This window comes from Lepidochelys kempii, chromosome 5 (assembly GCF_965140265.1).
Source record: "Lepidochelys kempii isolate rLepKem1 chromosome 5, rLepKem1.hap2, whole genome shotgun sequence".
Classification (NCBI taxonomy): domain Eukaryota; kingdom Metazoa; phylum Chordata; order Testudines; family Cheloniidae; genus Lepidochelys; species Lepidochelys kempii.
This window is the reverse complement of record NC_133260.1, coordinates 89,728,110-89,751,530: the sequence shown is the minus strand read 5'-3', so window position 1 is coordinate 89,751,530 and position 23,421 is coordinate 89,728,110. Positions and strand designations below refer to the sequence as shown.

At 38.5% G+C, this 23,421-nt stretch overlaps 1 protein-coding gene across 10 annotated transcripts in view; it reads right to left on the bottom strand.

The window, feature by feature from the left end:
• FANCC (FA complementation group C) overlaps nucleotides 1-23,421 on the bottom strand; it is a 156,769-nt gene that overhangs the window by 109,851 nt on the left and 23,497 nt on the right. For 8 of the 10 annotated variants that reach the window (XM_073344975.1, XM_073344973.1, XM_073344976.1 and 5 more), the window contains 3 exons: nucleotides 12,944-13,117; nucleotides 11,250-11,334; nucleotides 4,400-4,494 (listed from right to left, as the gene is read on the bottom strand). In XM_073344975.1, the coding sequence (XP_073201076.1) occupies nucleotides 4,400-4,494; nucleotides 11,250-11,334; nucleotides 12,944-13,108 (345 nt within the window). In that variant the 5' untranslated portion in view covers nucleotides 13,109-13,117. Of the gene's footprint in view, nucleotides 1-4,399; nucleotides 4,495-11,249; nucleotides 11,335-12,943; nucleotides 13,118-14,359; nucleotides 14,442-23,421 lie in introns of those variants that run through there. The other 2 variants (XM_073344979.1, XM_073344982.1) reach the window with 2 other exon arrangements.

Here is a 23,421-nt window from a genome sequence, read left to right as displayed (position 1 = left end):
CCACCCCACAGCCTGCCCCCCTTGTTGGGTGCTTTCAGAGGAGGGAATTGTTGATGACACTCGGGCGTGACACCAAGTAACTCAAGGAGGTGGCAGACCTTGAGAGTCGATGAAGCCCCCTCACTCTGGACCACCAGGTAACTCGGAAGGGTGGAAGACCATGAGAGTTGAGAAAGCCCCCCGCTCTGGGCCCAGGCAAGCTTGAACACTTCCCTCCCCTGAAGGTAATGAGGAAACAGTTGTGATTGGTTGCTGTGTTACACATTGCATATGCTGTTTTGTTTTGTAAGTGTGTTATACAAATAAAAAACACCTTTTTTTCTTCAAAAAAAAAATTACTCTCCTGTAGCCATCTGGCCCGACCCTGTCACAATAAGTAAAATTATTCATTTCCTTATCTTTATCAGCATGCTTTGATACACTTCCAAAAAAGTCAGTCTGTGCTGGTGAGTGCCTAAAATTAAAAGGGTAGTGGTTTCAAACTTCTTGAGTCATTAAAAATTTCAGTATAGATACTATTTGGTTTTGACATTTTACTGATATTATACATTTTCCAAGAAGCAATTTTCACTTTTTGCTACTCAGCGCAAAAAAAAAACAAGCAGAAAAAACAACCAACATTCAGGCAATATTATTTTATAGAATTCAAAAACACAAGAAACAAAGTTCAAAATTACAGTTCCCATAGCAAATATATTTCAGTCCTATTTTAAGTACTGTATGTATGTTCATATAGTTCTGTATCCTATTAGTATATAGTCTCAATGTGGCCAAATTACCACTGCTCTAGGAAACAACTTCTAGTGCACTATGAGGATTCACATGTCCAAAAAACCCAACTGCTTCAGAATTCTTTATTTAAAAAAATGTTTTAATAAAAAAAAATTTAAAAAATAAAAATATGCCAGCTGTCACAAGCAAACCTACAGTGACAAATTGGTTTTCACATGCAATAGTGTGTGAAAATGGCAAAAAACTAACTATCTTCTGGTTCAAGTTTCCAAATGGGGAGTTATATAGTCCTAATTACATTACATTGATTGAAATTATGATACCATCTACAAAGGACGCTGGTGGAATAAAACAATTTACCTTAACTAGGAAAAACCTTTAGGAAAAACAGTTTTGAACATTTTAAGATGAAAGCAAGGTCCACAGTAAAGAAACAGTGAGAGAAAGAGAATTTAATTATTGGGGAAAATACTTGGACCGTATCCTTTCAAGCATCCGTAGTAAGACTTGTAAAGTATCTTTTAATCTCAAATTTTTATCTGAGCCTGTGCACTATGCAAGCTTACTCACTAATCCCATCCCCCCCAAAGTCATTTATTTCCATTTATCTTCCTCTCACCATTCCCAAATTCTAAGACACTAAATTTTAAATCTTTTTATATATATATTAACTTACAAGATGAATATGTAACAATTAGAATATCTCACCATCAGTCAAATTCATGCCTTCCATCGTCCCACACCCACTTCATTACCCTTTTGTGATCAACCCTTCCTATGTTATGTCTAATTTAGGATCTGATCGAAGCCTGTTAAAGTCAATGGAAAAGTCCCATGTGGTACAGTGGGCCTTGGATCAGGAGCATAGACTGCAAACCTCCCAGACCAGAGAAAGTTCATTTTTAATTGTCTGTAAAAAACTATGAACACAAATGTCACTGTGCAAATAAATAAGACCAAATAATAGATCACAACTAATCTAGCTACAAAGTCGCCTTTGGCTGTTGTTACGTGATTCCTGACAACTTGCTAGGGTTGAAAATAAAATTAATATGACTTGAAGCTACACATAAAGCAAATTCTCCTCTGTGCTGCAGTAGGTTAACGGCAGGTGGAAGTAACAGCACAGGATTTTACAATAGCACTATGGACCTGATCCAAACTTCAATGGGCTTTGAATCAGGCCTCAAGAAAGCACTCAAAGAATAGGCAGGATGCTGTCAGGTGTGTACACTCATCTAAAAACAACACATGCAAGTGGATATGGTAGATAAGAGTCTGTCTCTAACCTTCCCTTAGCTGGCTAATATGTATGTTACAATCTGCAACAAGTGCTATGAAGCAGCATAAATTTTGCTCCTGGTCAGATCAGCAGTTAATACATGCCACAGCATGCCTCCCTAGCTCATTATGGAGAATCTTGCCCAAACCAAAAGGAGGACTTCTACAAAGACAGAATTTCTGCATCATTTTGTTGTGGTGTCTAGGTAAAGACTTAGCCCTTAGAAACTGTGAGAGTAAAGAGGATACAGAATGAATACACATTGATTTTTTTCCCCATCACAATCCATTTACACACAGAGAACAGATTTGTTTCTTTTTGTCACAAAAAAATAAAATATATTTTGCACAGGTAACCGAAACAACAGAAAAATACACACTAGCATTGATACATTGTCATTTCTATGCACATTAGTTTGTGTAGTTAAAATACAGTTTCTTTCTTTATTTAGCCACTATTTTTTTCTCTTTTCATTGTTTTAAAAGAGAAACTGTTCTGTACTAATACAATTTCTTAGTAAGGTAACTGCATCTGATTTCCATTTGAGGAATCAGTCTACCTATCCTCAGGTAGCGAATCAAGGTGTTTCTATTTCGTAGATTGTCTATTAACTTCAGGCAAGAGTGAATATTTATTAAAGATGGCCTGCAGAATAGACTTGTGACCTTTTTGGGTTTTAAGGTATACAAAGAAGGCTTGAAAAAAATTAATTACTGCTTGTTTTTTACATTAGAAACTCAGGTCTCATGTAACCAGGAAGACTCTGTAATGACTGATGAACTTGTGAAATGACAACATCCCAAGAGTCAAGAGAGTGAAAGGTAAAATAAGAAGAGAATGGATTTTTAGTCAGATTGTTTTCAAATACTTTCGGCAGATTTTTGTTTCTTTTGTCAACAGCTCTTTAACTGGAATATCTATTTAGCACTTGGGAAAAGGGATCTCTTTGTTAAAGACACAACACACTCACCAAGAGTTCCTCCAGCAAAATCAGGAAAGACGAGACTTAATATGATATATTTAAGGTAAATTTTACAAATAAAGCCAGCTTTCCAACCCAGTCCACATCTTAAAAAAATATTTACATTCTTTACACATCATAAAGATGCAAAGAACACAAGCACATTTAAAAAAATAAGTCCTTTGCAGCACATCTTTAACTAAAACCACAGTAACTCTACAGCACAGTGAATCCCAAGCATATTGACCTTCAGGACAAGTTCTGAGGCCTATCAGTTTTTTTCAGACTCTCAAGAAAGGAGTGGGATAAGAAGGGATTAGAGAACCAAGGAGGGTGATTTTGGTTAACCCTGAATTACTAAGGAGTTAATGAGTTCAGCTCCATTCCAGCAAATATTTGTGCATATGAGTGACCTTACTGATGTAGGAAGTTATTCGCCTGCATACATGTTTGCAGTATCAGGCCCTTATTTTTTTAAGATTAGTAATGTTTTACTATAGTATCTAGAGATGGATACATATGAATTGAAACATATAGCCAACAAATGAACTGCTTTGATAAACCTCAAAAATTCTGCAACATTAGCAAAGATTTCAGCTAATAGATATCAGCTCAATTACTTATTATCCTGAAGGCCTGCATATTTGAGACTCTTAGCCATTCCATCAGTATTTTTATCATCTCTTGTTTTGGGTGCAAGTCAGTCCAATGAAATTACACTCATCTAACTGGATGTGCTTTAAGTCCCCAATTTAGCAAATCACTTAAGAACTCACCTAATTTTAAGCACTCGTGCTTAAGATTGTGCTTTTTTGGCTCAAGGAGTAGGTGCATAAAATGTGAACAACAGATGTGCCTACATTAACCCTGAATGAGGCATTAAAGTGGTTTAAGGATTCATTATTTCTTACAGCTCATTAAATATAAATCTGCACACAAGTATTTTCTTTCACTAACTGTCTCTAAAGAAAATTTGGATACAATTAGCTTCTCCATAGGCAAGAGAGATTAAACAAAACAAAAAAAGACCTAAACTACAGAGCAAATATAAATTGTTTTCAAAACAATGGCATGTCTCCAGATTATTTTATTCTACCCTAATTGAAAGGTTCTCTTTTATAGCACTTTCTTCCTTTCTGATTTCTGGTCTTTGTTCCTGATTTGCAGTCACTAGATTTAAGGCTCCACTGTATAAAGGCCATTAAAACTACCCTCATTTGAGCACCGCATCTTTTTAACATTCAAAATGATAGGCTAGCACAGATTATGTTATAATTAGAGTGGAACATATTTCAACACAACATGTATGTAGGTTGTCTTTGGAGCGGTTTCTGAAATTACACACAGCCTCTATGCTATAGATGTAGCACCTTTAAATAATCAATTTAATTCAAAGCAGTCGAGGGGAGGATTCATTCGCTTACCAGTATCCAGCTGTTAGCCTTCAATTCCACAGGGTTCTGTGGTTCATTGCTGTACAGACAACATAAGCACCACATTAGAGTTTTCTGGCTCTCATCTGAAGAAACAAAAGCAAATAAGGATACATTAAAAAAATAAAGTAAAAATATAGACAAAATGTATACACAGCAATCTTCTATCCTTGTTAAAATATCAAACAGAAGGCCCAAATGTCAATCTTAACTTTAAAGGCATCTATTCTATCAGATTCACATCACAACCTTGATATTATTCACATGTAGTTCTTGTGTGTTCGTTTCCTTCAATAGTAATTTAAAAAAACATGTAAAAGCATAGAACACAATGAACTACACAGATATTAAAAATATTCAAGCCTATACAGTATTCAGATCTTTAAAATCATGCATAGCATAGTGACTCTTTTAAAATAGTATTACAGTTAATGTGCAGTAAGTGTTTAAATATATTTGTATTTTTCTTTAATATCATTAGCCATAACAACAAGCCATTGTTAGTCAAGATTTATTACTATTTTATCATAAGCTTACCTATATATACACACCAGTAAATTAACTTTATCCCTGCAAATTTCAATTATGGATTTGTAAAGTCATTCATAACATGGGTGAAAATCTTGGGGCCCCGTAGATGGATGTATTAGACACCACATGCTGTGGCAATGTAACAGTTCTGCTGCACAGTGGAGCCAGGCCATATGGCGCATAGGAAGACTCCGCAAACACCTAAACACTGCACAACCAAGCTCGATTGTGGCTCTCTCTTCAGGACCGCAGAAGGGTAGACTGGTGAATGGATCAAAGGAAATGAATGGATGTAGCCAGTAGATCCATGCACTACACAGTTCTAACCAATACATATCTCATGTATGTGAGCAACAACAGGGCATGTCCAGTACTCCACCATACACTATACCCTGCCCATGTAAACACAGACGATTAGAAAGTTGGAGGTGAGGATTCTGATTCTAATGTCTTTTGAGCAAGTCTGTGTGCCTGCATAGCCAGTTTACTCAGACTCTTTCTCAAAATTTAGTTCTGAGCAGGAGTATAATTATTTATTTAAAAAAATGTTTTAAATATTGCTCTTTAGCAGAGGCTAAGCTTATATCTCAAATTCCAGCCCAGAGTAAAATTTTACGGTTATACTGTAAACCTACAAAAACTGGGTTTAACAGTAGAGAAGTTCTGATACAACATTAGCTTACTAAGCGCTATTATTCTTAATAATAATAATATAAAACAGTATTACTCAAAGGGTTTTAGGAATCGTGGGAGAAGAAATTATAACATTAAAATGATTCTCTATAATGACTTTTGCTGTTCTCAGTATACTTGTCATCCAGGATGTAATAAACAGTATAATTTAGAAGTACTTTGTTGGCAAAGCCTGCAGACAAGAAATACAAGCTCCATTAAGGAACTTCTGTATTTTCACCAGGTGATCAAAGATGTTACTAGTGATTTAAACCAGTATTCTTCAATAAATGTCCAACAAGCCTGTAGGCCATCACTGGCCTCCCACTGACTAACATCTCTGCACAGAAATGGTTATCAAACACACACATTTAACTAACTACAGTTTTGTTGTTATATGCATTGGGATCTTTTTAATCTACATTTTTATGAGCCTACATAATTTCCTAGTTTGTTTAAGATCAATGTAAAAGAGGCATCTTGTGTACCATTCACTAGAAGTTCTAAATGTCCTGGTTCTGGTTTGTGCTTTCAATGTTTACTCAATAGAGACAATTAGCTTTCAGCTGTTTGCACACTTTGCATTTTAACAATTTTATCATCTTCAAAAGCACTATTTCAATTTAAAAAATTCCCAGTATGAAATTATTTAGGAGAGAAATTAAACAAATAATTACTTCTTTTTGCAACTAACCCTATTACAGTCCTATACTTTTGGGAGTCAAAAAATTTAAATATTATTAAAAACACCATTGTTATAATACATGTGATTAAAATTATCTCAAAATTGCTACATTGCTAATGCAAAACCAAAAATATTTAAGTAATAAGCAGTAAAGATGCTTTATACACACAAAAGAACACAAATCCATACATCCTACAAAAAAAGAATTTAGTTCAACAATTTTCAACCCTGTCCCTGTCTTATCCCTGCTTATCCACACACATTTACAGTATGCCATACAGAAGTTCTTAATAAAAAATATGGAATTACATAATTCACACAATCAAAACTTTATTTAGTGAGAGGGAGAAGAAAAAGCAGAAGTGATGGGCGCAAAAGATTACATTGTATTATAACTGTTTAATCAGGGACTCACAGACTATACAGAACAGTTACTTACCCTACAGTAACTGTGGTTCTTCAAGATGTTCTAGTCAGCGTGGATCAGTTGATGAAAGTGGCGTCTCATGCATATGAGACTGGCCTTTTTTGACTAATAGTGTCCATTGGGGCCAGATATGTGCTCTGTGCCTCCTTGTGCTCCCATCTCAGGACATGAAGCGGGGGATGGCTGCAACCCTCTCTCAGTTCCATTGCAATTCAAAACCTTGTTGCTGAAGACTCAAAGGAGGAACAGAGAACAGGTTGTGGAATTCACACTGACTACATCATCTCAAAGAACCACAGTTACTATAGGGTAGGTAACTATTCTTTCTTTGAGAATATGTCAGTGTGGATCCCGCTCTAGATAATTGGCAAGTAATGTCCTCTGTGATCAGCAAGAATGAGGATTTTCAGCAGTGTCAGTCAAACAGTGATTGTGGCACTGTTCTTCTGAATCTGGCATCCAACCTGGCTACCATATCAAAGGCATAATGCTTAACAAAAGTGAGTGGATTGCTTCTCATGTCTTTCTTGCAGATCTCAGAGACTGGCACATTCTGAAGGAGGCAGAAGATGCTGTCTGTACCCTCTCAGTGGGAGAGACTCACCAGACAGCTGACAGCCAATGCAAATACACTGTGTGACCCACTCGCAATTACACTGTGTGACCCACTGTGTGAAAGTCTCTCAAACAAGATGGCTTGACCTTCTTACAAGCTGATATGACTACAGAGAGGCAGGGGAAGAGAGCTTGAATGGTTTAGTCCTGTTGAGGTAGTAAAGCAAGGTCCTGGAAACATCCAAATACAAGGCGTCTTTTCTCTCAGAAGAAGAGTGATGCTTCAGGAACAAGAGCGGTAAGGGGACAAATTATTCAGGTGCAGTTCTTATCCACTTTCGGGATGAACTTAGGAAAAGGTCTCATTCACCAACCTGTTCCTCTGAAAGGATGTGTACAGTGGTCTTGTCATAATCGTCAAGGCTGAATCCCCACTCTAGTACTTCAAGTGCAGAAGGTGGGGGCCCGCAAGGATTCTAAAAATTAATACTGGCCACTTCAGGCTGGTATAAAACTTCCAAGGTTACAGCTTTTCTCTGACCTTGAATGGGTAAATGCTGCCACCACCTAAGTGCAAAAACCCCTCTGAGAACCCAGGAAGGCGCACTTGGGAATTCCTTCCTATGGGGTTCCCTCAAGCCCTCCGGGGAAGAGCTGAGAAAGAAAACAAAGGAAATCAGCTGTTGCCACCAGCTAACTAAACAACATGTGCACAAACCTCTTAAGACACAAACGCCAATCCTGTTCTTAAAAAGGTAAATTTTATTTTAAAAAAAAGAAAAATAAATCTAAATACTCAGGCTATTGCTAGATTTAAAGAGAGCAAATACAAAAATTAAGAAGCAAGAATCGCTTTCTTGAGGTTCAGCTTAAAGGATACAAGCAAAACAAAAGCACCTGGGATTAGCATAGAGGATTTCACAAGCCATAAAGAAATAAAAGAGATAAACCTAATTGCCTCTTCCTAGACATTTCCTGATCTACTTACATATCTGGGGTTTCAAATGATTAATTTCTAGATATGATCTGATGATTTTTCATACCTGGCCCAAGCTTTTACAGCATAGTTCCAGCCCTGTCTTTGCTCTCCGGGAGAACAGACAGACAGACAAAGGGGACATTTTTTCCCCAATTTTAAAAAGTTCTAGCCTTCCCATTGGCTCTTTTGGTCAGGTGTTCACTCCCTTCCTTTTACCTATGGACTTTTTAACCCTTTACAGGTAAAGCAAGTAAAAAGCAGCTACTAAGAGGAATTTTATAGCTAACCGGCTGGCTCGGTGTCCATAAAAGGGAGTTACCCTCCCCTTCATTCATTACATGAGTGGTAACAGCTAATAGAGACTCTATAATTGCATATGTATAGTTGGGATTATGTTTTCTCATGTGCAATACTTTGCATTTATCAACACTAAATTTCATCTGCTATTTTGTTGCCCAGTCACCCAGTTTTGCGAGATCCCTTTGTAACTCTTCACAGTCTGCTTTGGACTTAGCTACGTTTAGTTGTTTTGTATTATCTGCAAATTTTGCCACTGTTTACCCCTTTTTCAGATCATTTATGAATACGTTGAACAGTACTGGTCCCAGTACAGACCGCTGGGGGACACCACTATTAACCTCTCTCCATTCTTAAAACAGACCATTTATTCCTACCCTTTGGTTCCCATCTTTGATCCAGTTACCGATCCATGACAGAACCTTCCCTCTTATCCCGTGACAGCTTACTTTGCTTAACAGCTTTCGGTGAGGGACCTTATCAAAGGCTTTCTGAAAATCTAAATACACTATATCCACTGGATCCCCCTTGTCCACATGCTTGTTGACCCTCTCAGAGAATTCTAGTAGATTGGGGAGGCATGATTTCCTTTTACAAAAACCATGTTGACTCTTCCCCAACATATCGTGTTCATCTATGTGTCTGATAATTCTGTTCTTTATTATAGTTTCAACCAATTTGCCTGGTACTGAAGTTAGGCTTACCAGCCTGTAATTGCTGGGATCGCCTCTGGAGCCTTTTTAAAAAATTGGTGTCATATTAGCTATCCTCCAGTCATCTGGTACAAAAGTGGATTTAAATGATAGGTTACATACCAGTTAGTAGTTCTGCAATTTCATATTTGAGTTCCTTCAGAACTCTTGGGTGAATACCGCTTGGTACTGGTGACTTGGTACTGGTTTAATTTATCAATTTGTTCCAAAGCCTCCTGTAATGACACCTCAATCTGGGACAGTTCCTGAGATTTGTCACCTAAAAAGAAAGGCTCAGGTTTGGGAATCTCCCTCACATCCTCAGCCATGGAGACCGATGCAAAGAATTCATTTAGTTTCTATGCAATGGCCTTATCATTCTTTTGTGCTCTCTTAGCATCTCAATTGTCCAGTGGCCCCACTAGTTGTTTAGCAGGCTTCCTGCTTCTAATATGCTTAAAAATTGTTTGCTATTACTTTTTGAGTCTTTGGATAACTGTTCCTCAAATTCTTTGTTGGTCTTCCGAATTATATTTGTACATTTCTCTTGCCAGAGTTTATGCTCCTCTCTATTTTTCTCAATAGGATTTAACTTCCACTTTTTAAAGGAGGCTTTTTGCCTCTAACTGCTTCTTTTACTTTGTTGTTTTGCCATGGTGGCACTTTTTTGGTCTTCTTACTATGTTTTTTAATTTGGTGTATCCATTTAAATTGAGCAACTTGTTACGGTGTCTTTAAAAAGTTTCCATGCAGCTTGAAGGGATTTCTCTTTTGGCAACTGTACCTTTTAATTTCTGTTTAACTGACTTCTTCATGTTTGTGTAGTTCCCTTCTCTGAAATTAAATGCTACCATGGTGGGCTGCTTTGGTGTTTTCCCCCCTACAGGAATGTTAAATGTTATTATGTTATGGTCACTATTACCAAGTGGTTCAGCTACATTCACCTCTTGGACCAGATCTTGTGCCCCATTTAGGACTAAATCAAGAATTACCTCTCCTCTTGTGGGTTTCGGGACTAGTTGCTCCAACAACCAGTCATTTAAGGTGTCAAGAAACTTTATCTCTGCATCCTGTCCTGAGGTGACATGTACCCAATCAATATGGGGATAGTTGAAATCCCCCATTATTAAGGTTATGATTTAGTCATGGGTATTTTTAGTAAAAGTCACAGGCAGGTCATGGGCAATAAACAAAACTTCACGGCCCATGACCCGTCTATGACTTATACTATAAATACCCCTGACTAAATCATGGGGCAGAGGGGAGAGAAGGCGGGTGGAGGGCGCTGCTGGAGGGAGGCCCAGTGACACAAGCTGCCGGGGACCACTGAGCAGCATCTGCTCCAGCCGCCCGGAGACCACTACCCGTATTTTATTATCTTCCATCCTCTTCTCCTTACTAGGATATAGAGAAACTCCATTAATAGAGCATCCCCTAACGGATGTCTCTGTCCAAACTACGTGTTCCTCTACACCTGTCAGCTTTCAATTCATCCTTCTGAAGAGGGGAAGGACAGTGCCAACAACATAGAGATTCTTTTACTAAGAAGAGATTTTGCAATTTCCCCAAACAAGTCTCTGGGAATAGTGGAAGAAGTCTGAGAGTTAGGCTTCCAGAAACCCTACAAAGGATTTTTAAATAACTGCTGCGAGGAGAGGTGAGAGCCTCCTGATAAAATTTTACAGACAGGAAGGATTAATTCAAGCACTTTGGGAAAGGTTCTGAGAAAAAAAGAGGCAGGTGATCACTGAGACCCCTTACCTTGCAGATGTCTCAAAGAACCTCTTACTTATTCAAGGGAAGAGGGAGTGGATGGATTTTAGAACAGAGGCGAGATTATGGAACAATTACTATAGTTTCTGATCAATAACATAATTCAAAACAAATTATCTGCATCATCATGTTTTTATGAACTACCAAAGAATGTGCCCAGAAATTTAAAAAATACAATTTGAAAGGAAAATGCTAGAAACTCTTGCAGAACGCTAGTTTCAAGTTCTTACCATATCCTACAACAAAGGGATTCCAACAAAGTCTTCCTAGTAATTGACCAATTAAAGGGAACCTCTGAATTGCAGTAGTGGAATTCTGTAAACAAAAACAATGTACTGAACACCAGAAATACTTGATCATCATTAATACCTAGAAAACTGTAAATTACATTATTATTTGTTTTGCTAAAGGTACACATTGGGGAGCAGAAGTCCTTCAGATATTTAATAAAAGCAAAGCTTTCAGACCACATCATACTTCAACCAGGTCAGCTAAACCTCAACTATATTTCCCTTAGGGTAATGTTTAATTATGTTGGAAAATTAACTTCATTTTCCTTATGTGGAGTAGTCATGAAAGGCTATAATATGTGTAAATAACACAAATTTCCTGGTAGCAAAATACAATTAAAGTAGTCTGTTGATCCCTACAGTTTTCTTACATTATGCCATGGAGTTTGTGAAGAAACTAATAGAAGTTATGGCATAAAGATAAGTATCTACATATTACTACCCCTGCTTACTACATGGCAAATTACATCATAACGAGGCAGTCACAACATAAGATTTGACAGACACTGAACCTACCAAAAAAACAAGGAACATTTAACCAAATAGAAAGCAGCTTCACTATAAAAAGTAGTAGATAGTGGGGTTTATATAGACCCGTATGCAATCAGCCTTATTTTTCAGTATTTGTAGCTTTACTGTCTAATAAATGAAGGCTTTAAAAATGGTAGTGTGCTGAGATAATGTGCAAGTAGCAGAAACAATAACCCATCTCCTGCTGCTGCAATAAATTCCTCAGATTTGTCTCAGATTGGGGCTGGTCCTAGACTTTCTGGGGCCATATATAGAAGGTCCATTTGAGGCCAAACCTCAGAAAGTATTCACCGAAGTAGCAACATTAAAAAAAAATAGATTTTATTTTTATTCTCATATAAAAATATATCTATTCTTAAAATATACATACAGACACAAAAAATTCTCAACACTCAAAAATCATTTTGAAAACTGCACTTTAACTTCAGAAAAAAATTAATACTTTTCTTTTTTGTTAATCTTTACATGAGGTGAAGAGCATTTTAACCTCACAACTTGATACTGTATTATTGAAAACTGCTATGATGAATCAATGCACACAAAAGTTACAAAAAAAACACCTAAAGTTTATCTGACCCCCCCCCCCCAAAAAAAAAGATTAAATACAATACTGAAATCACTAACCAGAATAGTTAGTAACATTTGCCAGTGATCTGACCGTAGTGCTGGAAATCACTATATATGCCACAGCACTAGGTTTAGCATGTCAACAGACTCTTTAGGATTTAAGGGATCAGTTACAATTTTGCATGTAAAGGCCTTTAAATAATCCAATTTATGACCTGACAACAAGAATCAAATTTGTGTTTATTTTAAAGAGTTTTTAAAAGAGTCTACTCAATTGGCTAGGAAATCTCATGTGACAACATAACCAATCAAGAAGAAAAAGCTCCTTTCACAATAAATCAGGGACACAGGAAACACATTCCTGTTTGCATTACCTGTGGCTGTTTCCCCAATTTGCCTCTCTGATCCAGCAATACATTAGGTCAATACCACAAGCCTCTCTGCTACCATTCACTTTCTGGTTTTGTCAAAACGTGGGGTTCAGATTGTTTGAGGCAGTCTTCAAAACAGTTCATTCTTCCTGTTAAATTACTTACCATATGTTTCAAGGATTCATAAATCTGCTGTAGAAACTCCTGTAATTTAGGCAAGTGAAGGCAGACATCTTGCTGGGATTCCAAAGTGGTGGTGTGACCCCACTCAACAGCCTTATCCAGCCAATACTGAAAGCTCAATTTAGGGACAGCAGTATCTTGGGCCATCCCCTCCCCCTAAAAAAGATTAGAACTATAATCAGACATATCTAAACATACAATGGGGAAAAAGTTTGCTAACATCTCATCTGTGAAGTGGGAGGAAATTAAGACAATCTTTTTTTCAGTCTGTAGATGCTCCAAAAAGCAGTAAAGTGCTTCTATAGTTATAAGAGGGTAAAATAATGACCCCTTTATGTCAAAGTAGCAGTGATGGAATAGTAATCAGTACTTTAAAATATATCACCCAGCTGGGGCTCAGATTTTTACTATCTGAATTTGTCATCACCAATATTTCATTAGAAGAGTAGTAAAATAACATGTGGGGGGTATGTGTACACAAATGCATCTGTGCTGTGTGCAATGTATTGTTTGTGAAACTCCACTACCCATCACATCTAATATCTTATTTTTACAAGAAGATATAACATATATTCTCACAACAAAGCTTATTTAGGATTTATTTCATACAATGAGAAATCTAAAGTATATCCAGTTTTCAAATTAGTATGAAAGTTTGAAAATAGCTTGTTATCAAAAGTGAAGAAATGTTTGAAAATTTTATATCTATTAGTATCCTTTAACTTTTAGGACAAGAAAAGTTATTTCCTTAAAAGTTGTCTAATGAATTTAATACTCTATTTTCTGTCTTTTTCCCCTTTATTTCTTATTAAACACAGAAATTATTCTTACTTACAACCTTATTTATAAATCTGTTTTAATTAAAACTGCACGACACACTATATACTTGGAATGCAATATTTCACCCAGAAATATCTGGCCTAGGGCCAGAGCAGTATGACTAACTCCAAGCATTCAAAAATCATGAACTAAAACCAAAATAAAATACTTCAAAAATTAAATTGGCTTAAAATCATGATTTTTAATCACATTTTTTACCTGCTTTCATTTTTCTTCACTTTTTGCAGAAGCCATCTGTGATCATCTCAGGGTCAGAATTCAACACCCCCCCATACACACCCCCTCTTTATTCACTGCTCAGATGACACTTATCTCACCCTCTCCTAACCCTTGAGTTGCGGGAAGTTGCTGTCCTAAACCATCTCTAGACAGGATAGGCAGATGTCTTACTCATGTACTCCCTACCTGCTCCTCTAGCCGTCTGTCTCCCATCTACCCTCCTAATTTACTTCCCCCTCATATTCTCATCAGTCTGCTACCTATCTCATTCTCCCCCTCTACTGCTTCCCCCTCAGTCTGTCCCTGGGCCTTCCAACATTCCTTCAGTTCTTTAGTTACCTAGCTCACTCCTTTTTCGTGTTCTCTTTCCTGACCATCACCAGTGTCATTCACTGCACCCCCACATTCTCCTGCCTCCATCTGGCGCTCACACAGCAGTCTGGCTGCAGCCCCATTGGAAACAATAGGAGAGATCGTCCATTTTGTTGGTGGAAGCCTCACTTTTATCTATAAAGGTTAAGAAGACATGGTGGTGATCTTTCTGAGAGCAGTCTGTGGTTTAGTTCCATTGACAGTGAGTAGTGGGAGGTGGTGAGCATACTAGATAAGGGCAAAACTTCAAAAGTTGGTAGGCAGAAATGAGAAATTCAAGAGACCCTTTAAAAAAATATTGTGAGAGTTTGAAACACTGCAAGAATCTAAAATTCTACCAAATTCCCTAATCCCCCACCCCAATAAAAAAAGGGCTTAGAAAACCAGAAGGAAAAGATTTCAATAAATTCTTGTTCATTATGTTTTTCATTTGAAAATAATATTCTCTAGTTAAAATGAAAACTTTAAACAAAGATCTCAGTGAATCTAGTGCTCATGAAAAAGCATAGAGAGTGACCAGTGGAGAATGAGTTCCTCCATAAGATACATACAACAGTATGGACAGTGGTACAGCAGACTTTCCACAATGTGGAAAGTTACCCTGAAGGGAAGACCTCTAGGGCTGAGAGTATTCAGTGCCCGTGTCCATCCCCAATCATTGTTCTTTCTGTAAAGACTGCTAAGGCGGCTGTCAATTAGTGCCAAAAATGTGGTGGCAATTTCATGATATGGACTCTTGTTCACTGGGAGCTGAACTCAGACAATAATAGAAGCAACTGGAGTCAGTGGATACTGACCCCTAGTTTGCGACAGGGTACAACCTTTTGTAACTCTGCCCTTGTCATGCGGGCCAAGACAAAGTTCAGTCTGTTGCAGTACACCTACAAGTCACAACTGCCTCACACAGACCACCATGATCTCTTTTCACACAGGCTAAATAACAGCTATGAGATGCTTACTAATTCGGCACAAAATTAACCTAGGCCAGATTAAAACTGGTGGTGAATATTTTTTTAAACAGTAATAAATAAACAGATAAATAAACAATGGACCTCAGTATTGTTTAGACTATTACAGGACTTTGGATCCTACCCAATAAGAAAACAAACAAACATTCTATTAAGTAAGATAGACCAGTTGGATGGCTAGTGTTGAAAGCATGTTTGTTTTAAAAAGTGATCAAAGGAAATGTAAACAAAGCCCACAATTTTTTTCGTTAGTTACTAAACCCCTCACTTACATTTTTTGTTGCTGCTGTCAGTTGAACACTTATGGAACAGTGCAGTATCAAACTCCTATTAATCCACCACTGTCCTGTCTTATTAGCCAATAAGTATTAAAAAATAGATAATGAGATTTCATAATGCCTCTGTGGTAATAAGCACTATAACAATTAGTTACATCTGGATGTATGATTTTTGGGGGGGTAAATTAAGCCTATTTATAGTATTTTAGTGGGTGAAATTCATCCCAGTGAAGGAGGCCTACATAAGGCCCTCCACACTGCTTAAAATGAGACTTGCTACCAGAGTGGCAGTTCAGGAGAATCCTCTGCACTGCCTGAATATTGCAAAGAGGGTCTTTGTGTCAATAGCATATAGGCTTACAAAGAGAGGTGATGAAGGAAGAAATGCAGGACTTGAATACAGTATATAGATTGGACTGGGAGCCACAGGAGAGGGGCTGGGGCTGCGTAGCAAACTTCTACCCTACTCCCAGAACAGAGAGTGAATTTTCTCTTCCCTTCTCATATACTCTTCACCAAATCTGAATAAATTGTATTGCTCGCCTAGGAAAAGTCTGCAGTAAATTGCTATACAGATCATAGTGAGATGACCTATTTCAGAGGGGTGTACTTACTGTAGTCATTGTAGGCATGAGCACCTGGACATCATTTTTAGCAAAGCACCTAAACAAGTGCTTAAATCCACTCCTGGTCAAAAAGATGCTTAACCTTCAAGCATGTGTGTATATGTTTTGCTGAATCACGGTCTTGACTCTTCCAGATTGTTACCAAAGAATACGTGTGAGCTGCAAATTCTCATTTGTACCTATTCTGTCCTGGGCATCCTGCCTTCTAAGATATACCTCAATGTTTGCTTTCTTCAGAGGCCTAAAACTTTCCCAGTCAAACAGCAACATTTTTGTGTACCTTTTAAACTATGGAATCTAAACCTGCAAAGGGCACTTTTCCTGAATTATCCTGAGCGTCTCCTTGATTTAGTCTATAGAACTGAAAAAATAACAAATGCAAAAATACAAAGTACACACATAGAATACTGACCTGATATATCACTTTAAATTCAAAGTCTTCCATGTGGTGCCCAAACTGATTAACAAAAATACCCCTGAGTAACCACTGGTCTTGTAATTAAAAATAAAAATAAAATAAAAAATAACCAAATATAAAGACTGTCAAAATGAAAAAGATTGCTAACAAAATTACAGAATGGAAACTCCTCTCTGGTAATTTGGTCTATCCCCTCAGAACAGGTTTGTTCCCTAGTTTATTTTCAGAGCCAATGGAATTTCTTCAGTTAGGGATTTGCTGTTATACGCCAGCACTCCACGTCTGCTCTGCCACACTCGAAACCCGATCCTGTCTTTCTACTACATTTGATGCAGATCCAGAATTTAGAAAACGGAGAAGTTCTCATTTAGTATGATTCACCTCAAGTTACTCCCTCTGCCTTCTGGAAAGGAAAATAAATCCTTGCTCCTCCTGCCTCAGAACCTCCCTATCAAACTCCCGTTGTTCTTCACTTTCAGGCAGTGAGGAACCCTGCAGAGCTTAGGCATGGGGTATTTGTTACATCCTTCAGAGACTGCGGGCAGCATTTCTAACAAGGAATGGATTAGCTTTATTCTATTGAGTGAGTTATCTGGATTAGTGTCTGAAATGTAACATATTTAGTCAGTAACTTTTGTTACCAGATTCTCGGGCACAACTCCACACATATACCAGAATGTTCCACTTTAAGTGCTAACAAACTTACTGCTAGAATATAGTTGTCACATACCATAACCAAAACATACAGGTACAGACTACAATATGAAAGTCTGAATCCATGACTGGAAAAGTACATGAACACAAAATTAACTTGTTCTGGGAACTGAAGAATATCAAGATCTCAAAGAAGATATCAAACTAGTTTTCTTAGAACTGGAATGAATTCTATTTGCTGTAACCATCTCTTTTCCCCAAGCCTAAACAAAAACACCTTAACACATACTGTATAAATATTATTCCCCTGCAGTGGGTATAGATCCATGTTTTCCTTGGGAAACATACACATTGGCATGGAACCATCTGAGTAACAGGGACTGTTAAGCCTACAAATGCCTCCCAGCAGTTCCAAATGACTGAAATGCAGACTGTACTACTGAAGGATGACATAACCTATTTAAGCGGCAGAGTTCTGTGGCACCTTGTAGACTAACAGACGTATTGGAGCATAAGCTTTCGTGGGTGAATACCCACTTCGTCGGATGCTGGGTAGTCACCCACAAAAGCTTATACTCCAATACGTCTGTTAGTCTATAAGGTGCCATAGGACTCTGCCGCTTTTACAGATCCAGACTAACACGATTACCCGTCTGATACTTGATAACCTGTTTACTAGATCTATCAGCTAAAACAGGTGTGCAGTATCTAACCACGTTTCAGAGTAGCAACCGTGTTAGTCTGTATCCGCAAAAAGAAAAGGAGTACTTGTGGCACCTTAGAGACTAACAAATTTATTTGAGCATAAGCTTTCGTGAGCTACAGCTCACTTCATCAGATGCAGTGAGCTGTAGCTCACAAAAACTTATGCTCAGATAAATTTGTTAGTCTCTAAGGTGCCACAAGTACTCCTTTTTTTTTTTAAAGTATCTAACCAGGATTTCTATCATACTTATTTCTATTAAAGTACCTGTATGGTTCCCACTGTCTTTCACCAGCTGCTGATAAAGTGGTCACTACTCACCAAAACATTACTGAAAATGAGCCACGGTACCATACAGCAACAAATTCAAATTGTTATTTTTTGAAGAGCAGTTTCCTTTAAAAAGTTGATGCTTTTTTATATATATAAATAGGAGACGCTCAGATACTATTTAAGTAAAACATTATTTCATACTGTACCATCAGGGGTTTACAAATAAATTAGGTGAAACCACATCGTCTAAAATCCAACAAAAACTTTAATATAACCTCTCTCAGTGCCTGCGTCTCCTACAGTGGTGATGGGTAGCTCTAAACTCCAAAAGAACACTTTATTCACTTTCCATTACCCCAGCCTTTCTCAAACAACACCCACTTATTGGGGGAAGGAAAGCCAATTATATTATTTATATTAAAGTAGTGTCCAGAGACCTCAAATAGGATCAAGCCCCCATTGTGTTAGCTGAACATATAAAGACAGGCCCTGTTCCAAAGAACAGCATATCTTCAAAATCTGGAAAACGGTAATTTGTATCTATGTTTTGTTACCACTCTGATGGGTATTAAAGGATTGCTAAGCAGCACAGTATGAGGTTTCATATTATAAAGTCATTTTATAATTGCACAATGTCACATTATTGTCCCCTTGTACCACAGTCCATCTGAGGATGATTTAACAGCCATAATAAATCACAGTAATTTAAAACAGCGAGAAACTATATGACCCCGAAAATCACAAAGAGACAGTGAATTTTAATAAGAAGATCAGGCCACAAACTTAATGTCTTACAGATGACAAATGATTTTTAGCTAATGCCAGAATTAAAAAAATGATTAGCACAAAATACACATTGTCTACTCATTATATTGTTTCTCAAATATCCCATATCTCCTTGATTGCTTTATATTTTTCCTGCAAATAGATTTTTCCTCTCATTATGAAAATTTTTCTCTCAGGTTTTTAGGATAGGGTAATATATCATTAGTTAAGATTATTATTTCAGGCATTCTTAATTCTACTGATTAAACTATTTATTATTTGTATTATGGTAGAACCTAGAATTACAGATTTGAAGGCCAGAAAGGATCATTATGATCATCTAGAGTAGACTTCTGTAAACACAGGTCATAAAACTTCTGGAAAATAATTCCTAGAGCAATCTTGATTTAAAAATTGGCAGTGATGGAGAATTCACCATGACCCGTTGTAAATTGTTCCAGTGGTTAATTACCCTCACTGTTAAAAATGTATGCCTTTATCCAATCTGAATTTGTCAAGCTCCAACTTCCAGCCATTGGATCATGTAATACTTTTCTTTTCCAGACTGAAGAGCACATTATCAAATATTGCTCCCCATGTAGGTAGTTATAGACTGTAATAAAGTTACGCCTTAGCTTTCTCTTTGTTAGCTGAACAGATTGAGCTCTTTGACTGTATCCTTTACACATTTTCATGGCTCTCCTCTGAACACTCTCCAATTTAGCTACATTCTTCTTGAATTGTGGACACCAGAACTGGACACTGTCAGTATTCCATCAGCAGTTGCATCAGTGCCAAATACAAAGGTAAAATAAACTCTCTATTCTTACTTGAGATTCCCCTGTTTATGTATGCGAGGATTGCATTAGCCCTTTTACCACGTATTGCTCTAGGAGCACATGTTCAGCTAATTATCTATCATGACTCCCAAATCTTCTTCAGAGTCACTACTTACCAGGATAGGGTCCCCCAACCTGTAAGTATGGCCTGCATTCTTTGTTCCTACATTTACCTGTATTAAAATACATATTGTTTGCTTGCACCCAACTTACCAAGCAATGCAGAGTGCTTTGTATTAGTGACTAGTCCTCTTCATTAATTACCACTACCCCACTTTTTGTGTCATCTGCAAACTTTATCAGTGATGATTTTATGTTTCCTTCCAGGTCATTGACAAAAAATGTTAAATACCACAGGGCCAAGAACCAACCACTGCAGAACTCCACTAGAAACACACACACTCATTCAATGATGATTCCCCATTTACAACTATATTTTGACATCCATTAGCCAGTTATAATCCATTTAATGTGTGCCACCTTAATTTTATATCATTCTAGTTTTTTTAATCAAAACTGTATGTGGTACCAAGTCAAATGCCTTCTAGAAGTCTAAGTATATTATATCAACACTATTACCTTTATCAACCAAACTTGTAATCTCATCAAAAATAATATATAAAGTTAGTTTGCCAGACTCTATATTCCTATAAAGCCATACTGATTGGCATTAATTTTATTATCTTCCTTTAATTCTCTATTAATTGAGTCCTGTATCAGTCACTCCATTATTTTGCTTAGGATTGATGTCAGACTGACATGCCTCACATACCCAGGTCATCCTGTTTACCCTTTCCAAATATAGCACAAGAAGAAGTTACTCACCTTGTGCAGTAATAATGGTTCTTCAAGATGTGTGTTTCTGTGGGTGCTCCACTCTAGATGTCAGTTCGTCCCTGCGCCGGAGATTTTTTACAGCAGTACTCGGTCGGGGAAGGGTGCGTGCAGGAGCAAACTTGTACAGCCGTTGGCGCCTCTTGTAACGCACACCGCCAACCATCCCTTCCATTCCTTCTCTACCACATAGCTCGGCTGTGTTAAATCTGAAGTAGAGGAGAGGAGGGTGGGGTGGGTAGTGGAGCACAAACAGGGAAACACATCTCGGAGAACCATCGTTACTGCACAAGGTGAGTAACTTTTTCTTCTTGAAGTGGTGTCCCTGTGGGTAGTCCACTCTAGGTGCTTGTAGAGCAGTGCCCCACCAGGGGTGGTAGCGCTTCAGAGTTATATAAAAGTGTTTGATGAGAGCACTGTGAGGCCAACGATAGAATTGGAGATAAGACCTTGGGTGATAGCATAATGCTTTGCGAAAGTGTGCTCTGATGTCCAGGTTGCAGCTCTACAAATGTCTATTAAGGGGACATCGTTCAAGAATGCAATCAATGTCGCCATGGCTCGTGTTGAGTGGGATCTGATGCCCGTGGGGGTTCTTTGTTATGTAGGTGGTAGCAAGTTTGGATACAGGCGGAGACCCATCTGGAGAGTCTCTGGGTCAATATTGTAGAGCCTTTAGAGCGCTCTGTTGTAGAGATGAATAGTCTTGGTGACTTGCGAAAGGGTTTAGCATGTCCAAGTAAAAGGCTACAGCCTGTCTGACATCTAGCATGTGTAACGTTGCTTCTCAAGAATCCTTATGTGGCTTGAGATAGAAGGCAGGTGAGTGTATAGTTTGGTTAATATGAAAATGTGTAGCCAGTTTGGGCAAGAATTTTCGGTGACGATGTAACATGATGTTGTCTTTGGTAAATACTGTGTATGGTGGTTCAGCCATTAACGCCCCTATTTCGCTGACATGTCTTGCAGATGTGATTGCCACCAGGAACACGACCTTCACTGACATATGTAGGAGAGAGCAGGTTGCTAGAGGTTCAAAGGGTGGTCTTGTGACACATTTGAGCACATGATTGAGATCCCATGGTGGCGTAGGTTGACATACTTCTGGGTACATGCTCTGTATACCTGTAAGAAAGAGCCATGTAATCAGATAAGCAAATATTGAAGCCCATTCTATCTGCCTGTGGAGGGCAACCAGGTGTACTTTGATAGAATTTATGGCTAACCCCGTTTCTTTCAGTTCTAGTAGGTAGTCTAGGATCATAGATAGAGGCGCCTTTGTCACGTCCAGCTGTTTTTGCTGACACCAAAGGGAGAATCTTCTCCGCTTCTGGCGGTAAGTATTCCTAGTGGTGAGGCGATGGCTATTTAGTAATATCGGTTTTACTTTCTCCTAGCAGTTCAGTTCTCCATGTTGGAACCACACAGAAGCCACGCTTTCAGATGGAGCTTCGCTGGGTTTGGATGGAGTGTTAGACCCTTGTTCTGGGACAGGAGGTCCGTTCATAAGGGCAGCGGTTGTGGGGCACCAACTGCTAGGTGTGACAGGTATGGAAACTAAGTCTGTCTGGGCCACGTGGGGGCAATGAGAATGATGTATGCTCTGTCGAGACATTTCTTGCAGATGACCAGTGGGATCAGCGGGAAGGCGTACATGAGTGACACGTTCCACGGGATGAGGAGGGCATCCCCTAATGATCCCGGCGCCAGGCCTGCTCTCGAGTAAAAGACTGGACATTTGTGATTTGTAACAGGTCGATTACTGGGTGACCCCATTTTTGGGATATTGTGCTGAGAACACTGTCGTAGATTTCCCACTCATATTTCTCTGAGAAGTGCCTGCTGAGCGTGTCAGATGTAGTGTTTTGGCATCCCGGTAGGTATGATGCTGTGATGTTTATATTGTTGTGGATGCACAAGTTCATGGCTTCTACCCATAGCGAGTGAGACCAGGCACCCCCTTGGTGACTGATGTAAAACATGCATGCTGTATTGTTGGTGAGAATACAGACTGAGTTCTTCCGTATAAGTGGGAGGAAGTGGTGGCATGCATTGTGTACCACGCAGAGCTCCAGGAGATTGATGTGTAGTTGGGTTTCCGTCGTGGACCATTTGCCTTGTATAGCGTGGTGACCTAAGTGGGCACCCCAGCCTATTAGGAAGGCGTCTGTTGTGATAGTCACTGATGGGGGTTTTTGTTGAAAGGGAATCCCTGAGCATACAGTCCCTGGTTGTGTCCACCACTGTAGTGAGAGGATGACCCTTGGTGGTAGTGTCACTCTTCTGTTGAGAGTGTGTTTGCTGGGTGCATAGACCATGCTCAACCAGTACTGCAGACAGCGCATATGGAGTCTGGCATACTTTACTATGAAAATCACAGCTGCCATATGCCCCAGAATCTGAAGGCATGTCCTCGCTGAAGTTTGTGGGCTGATGGTCACTGTGGAAACAAGATTGACCAACGTAGTGAATCTGTGGTTTGGTAATATTGCCTTGGCTTGTATGGAGTCTAGGTCAGCTCTGATAAACTCTAAGCACTGAGTTGGTCGTAGGGTGGACTTCTTTCCGTTTCTCTGTAGACCTAGCTGGTGAAACAAGTCTATTGTGGTCATGCCATTTCTGGTCGGTTGGCACCCTTGAGTAGGCAATCGTCTAAATAGGGGAAGATTAT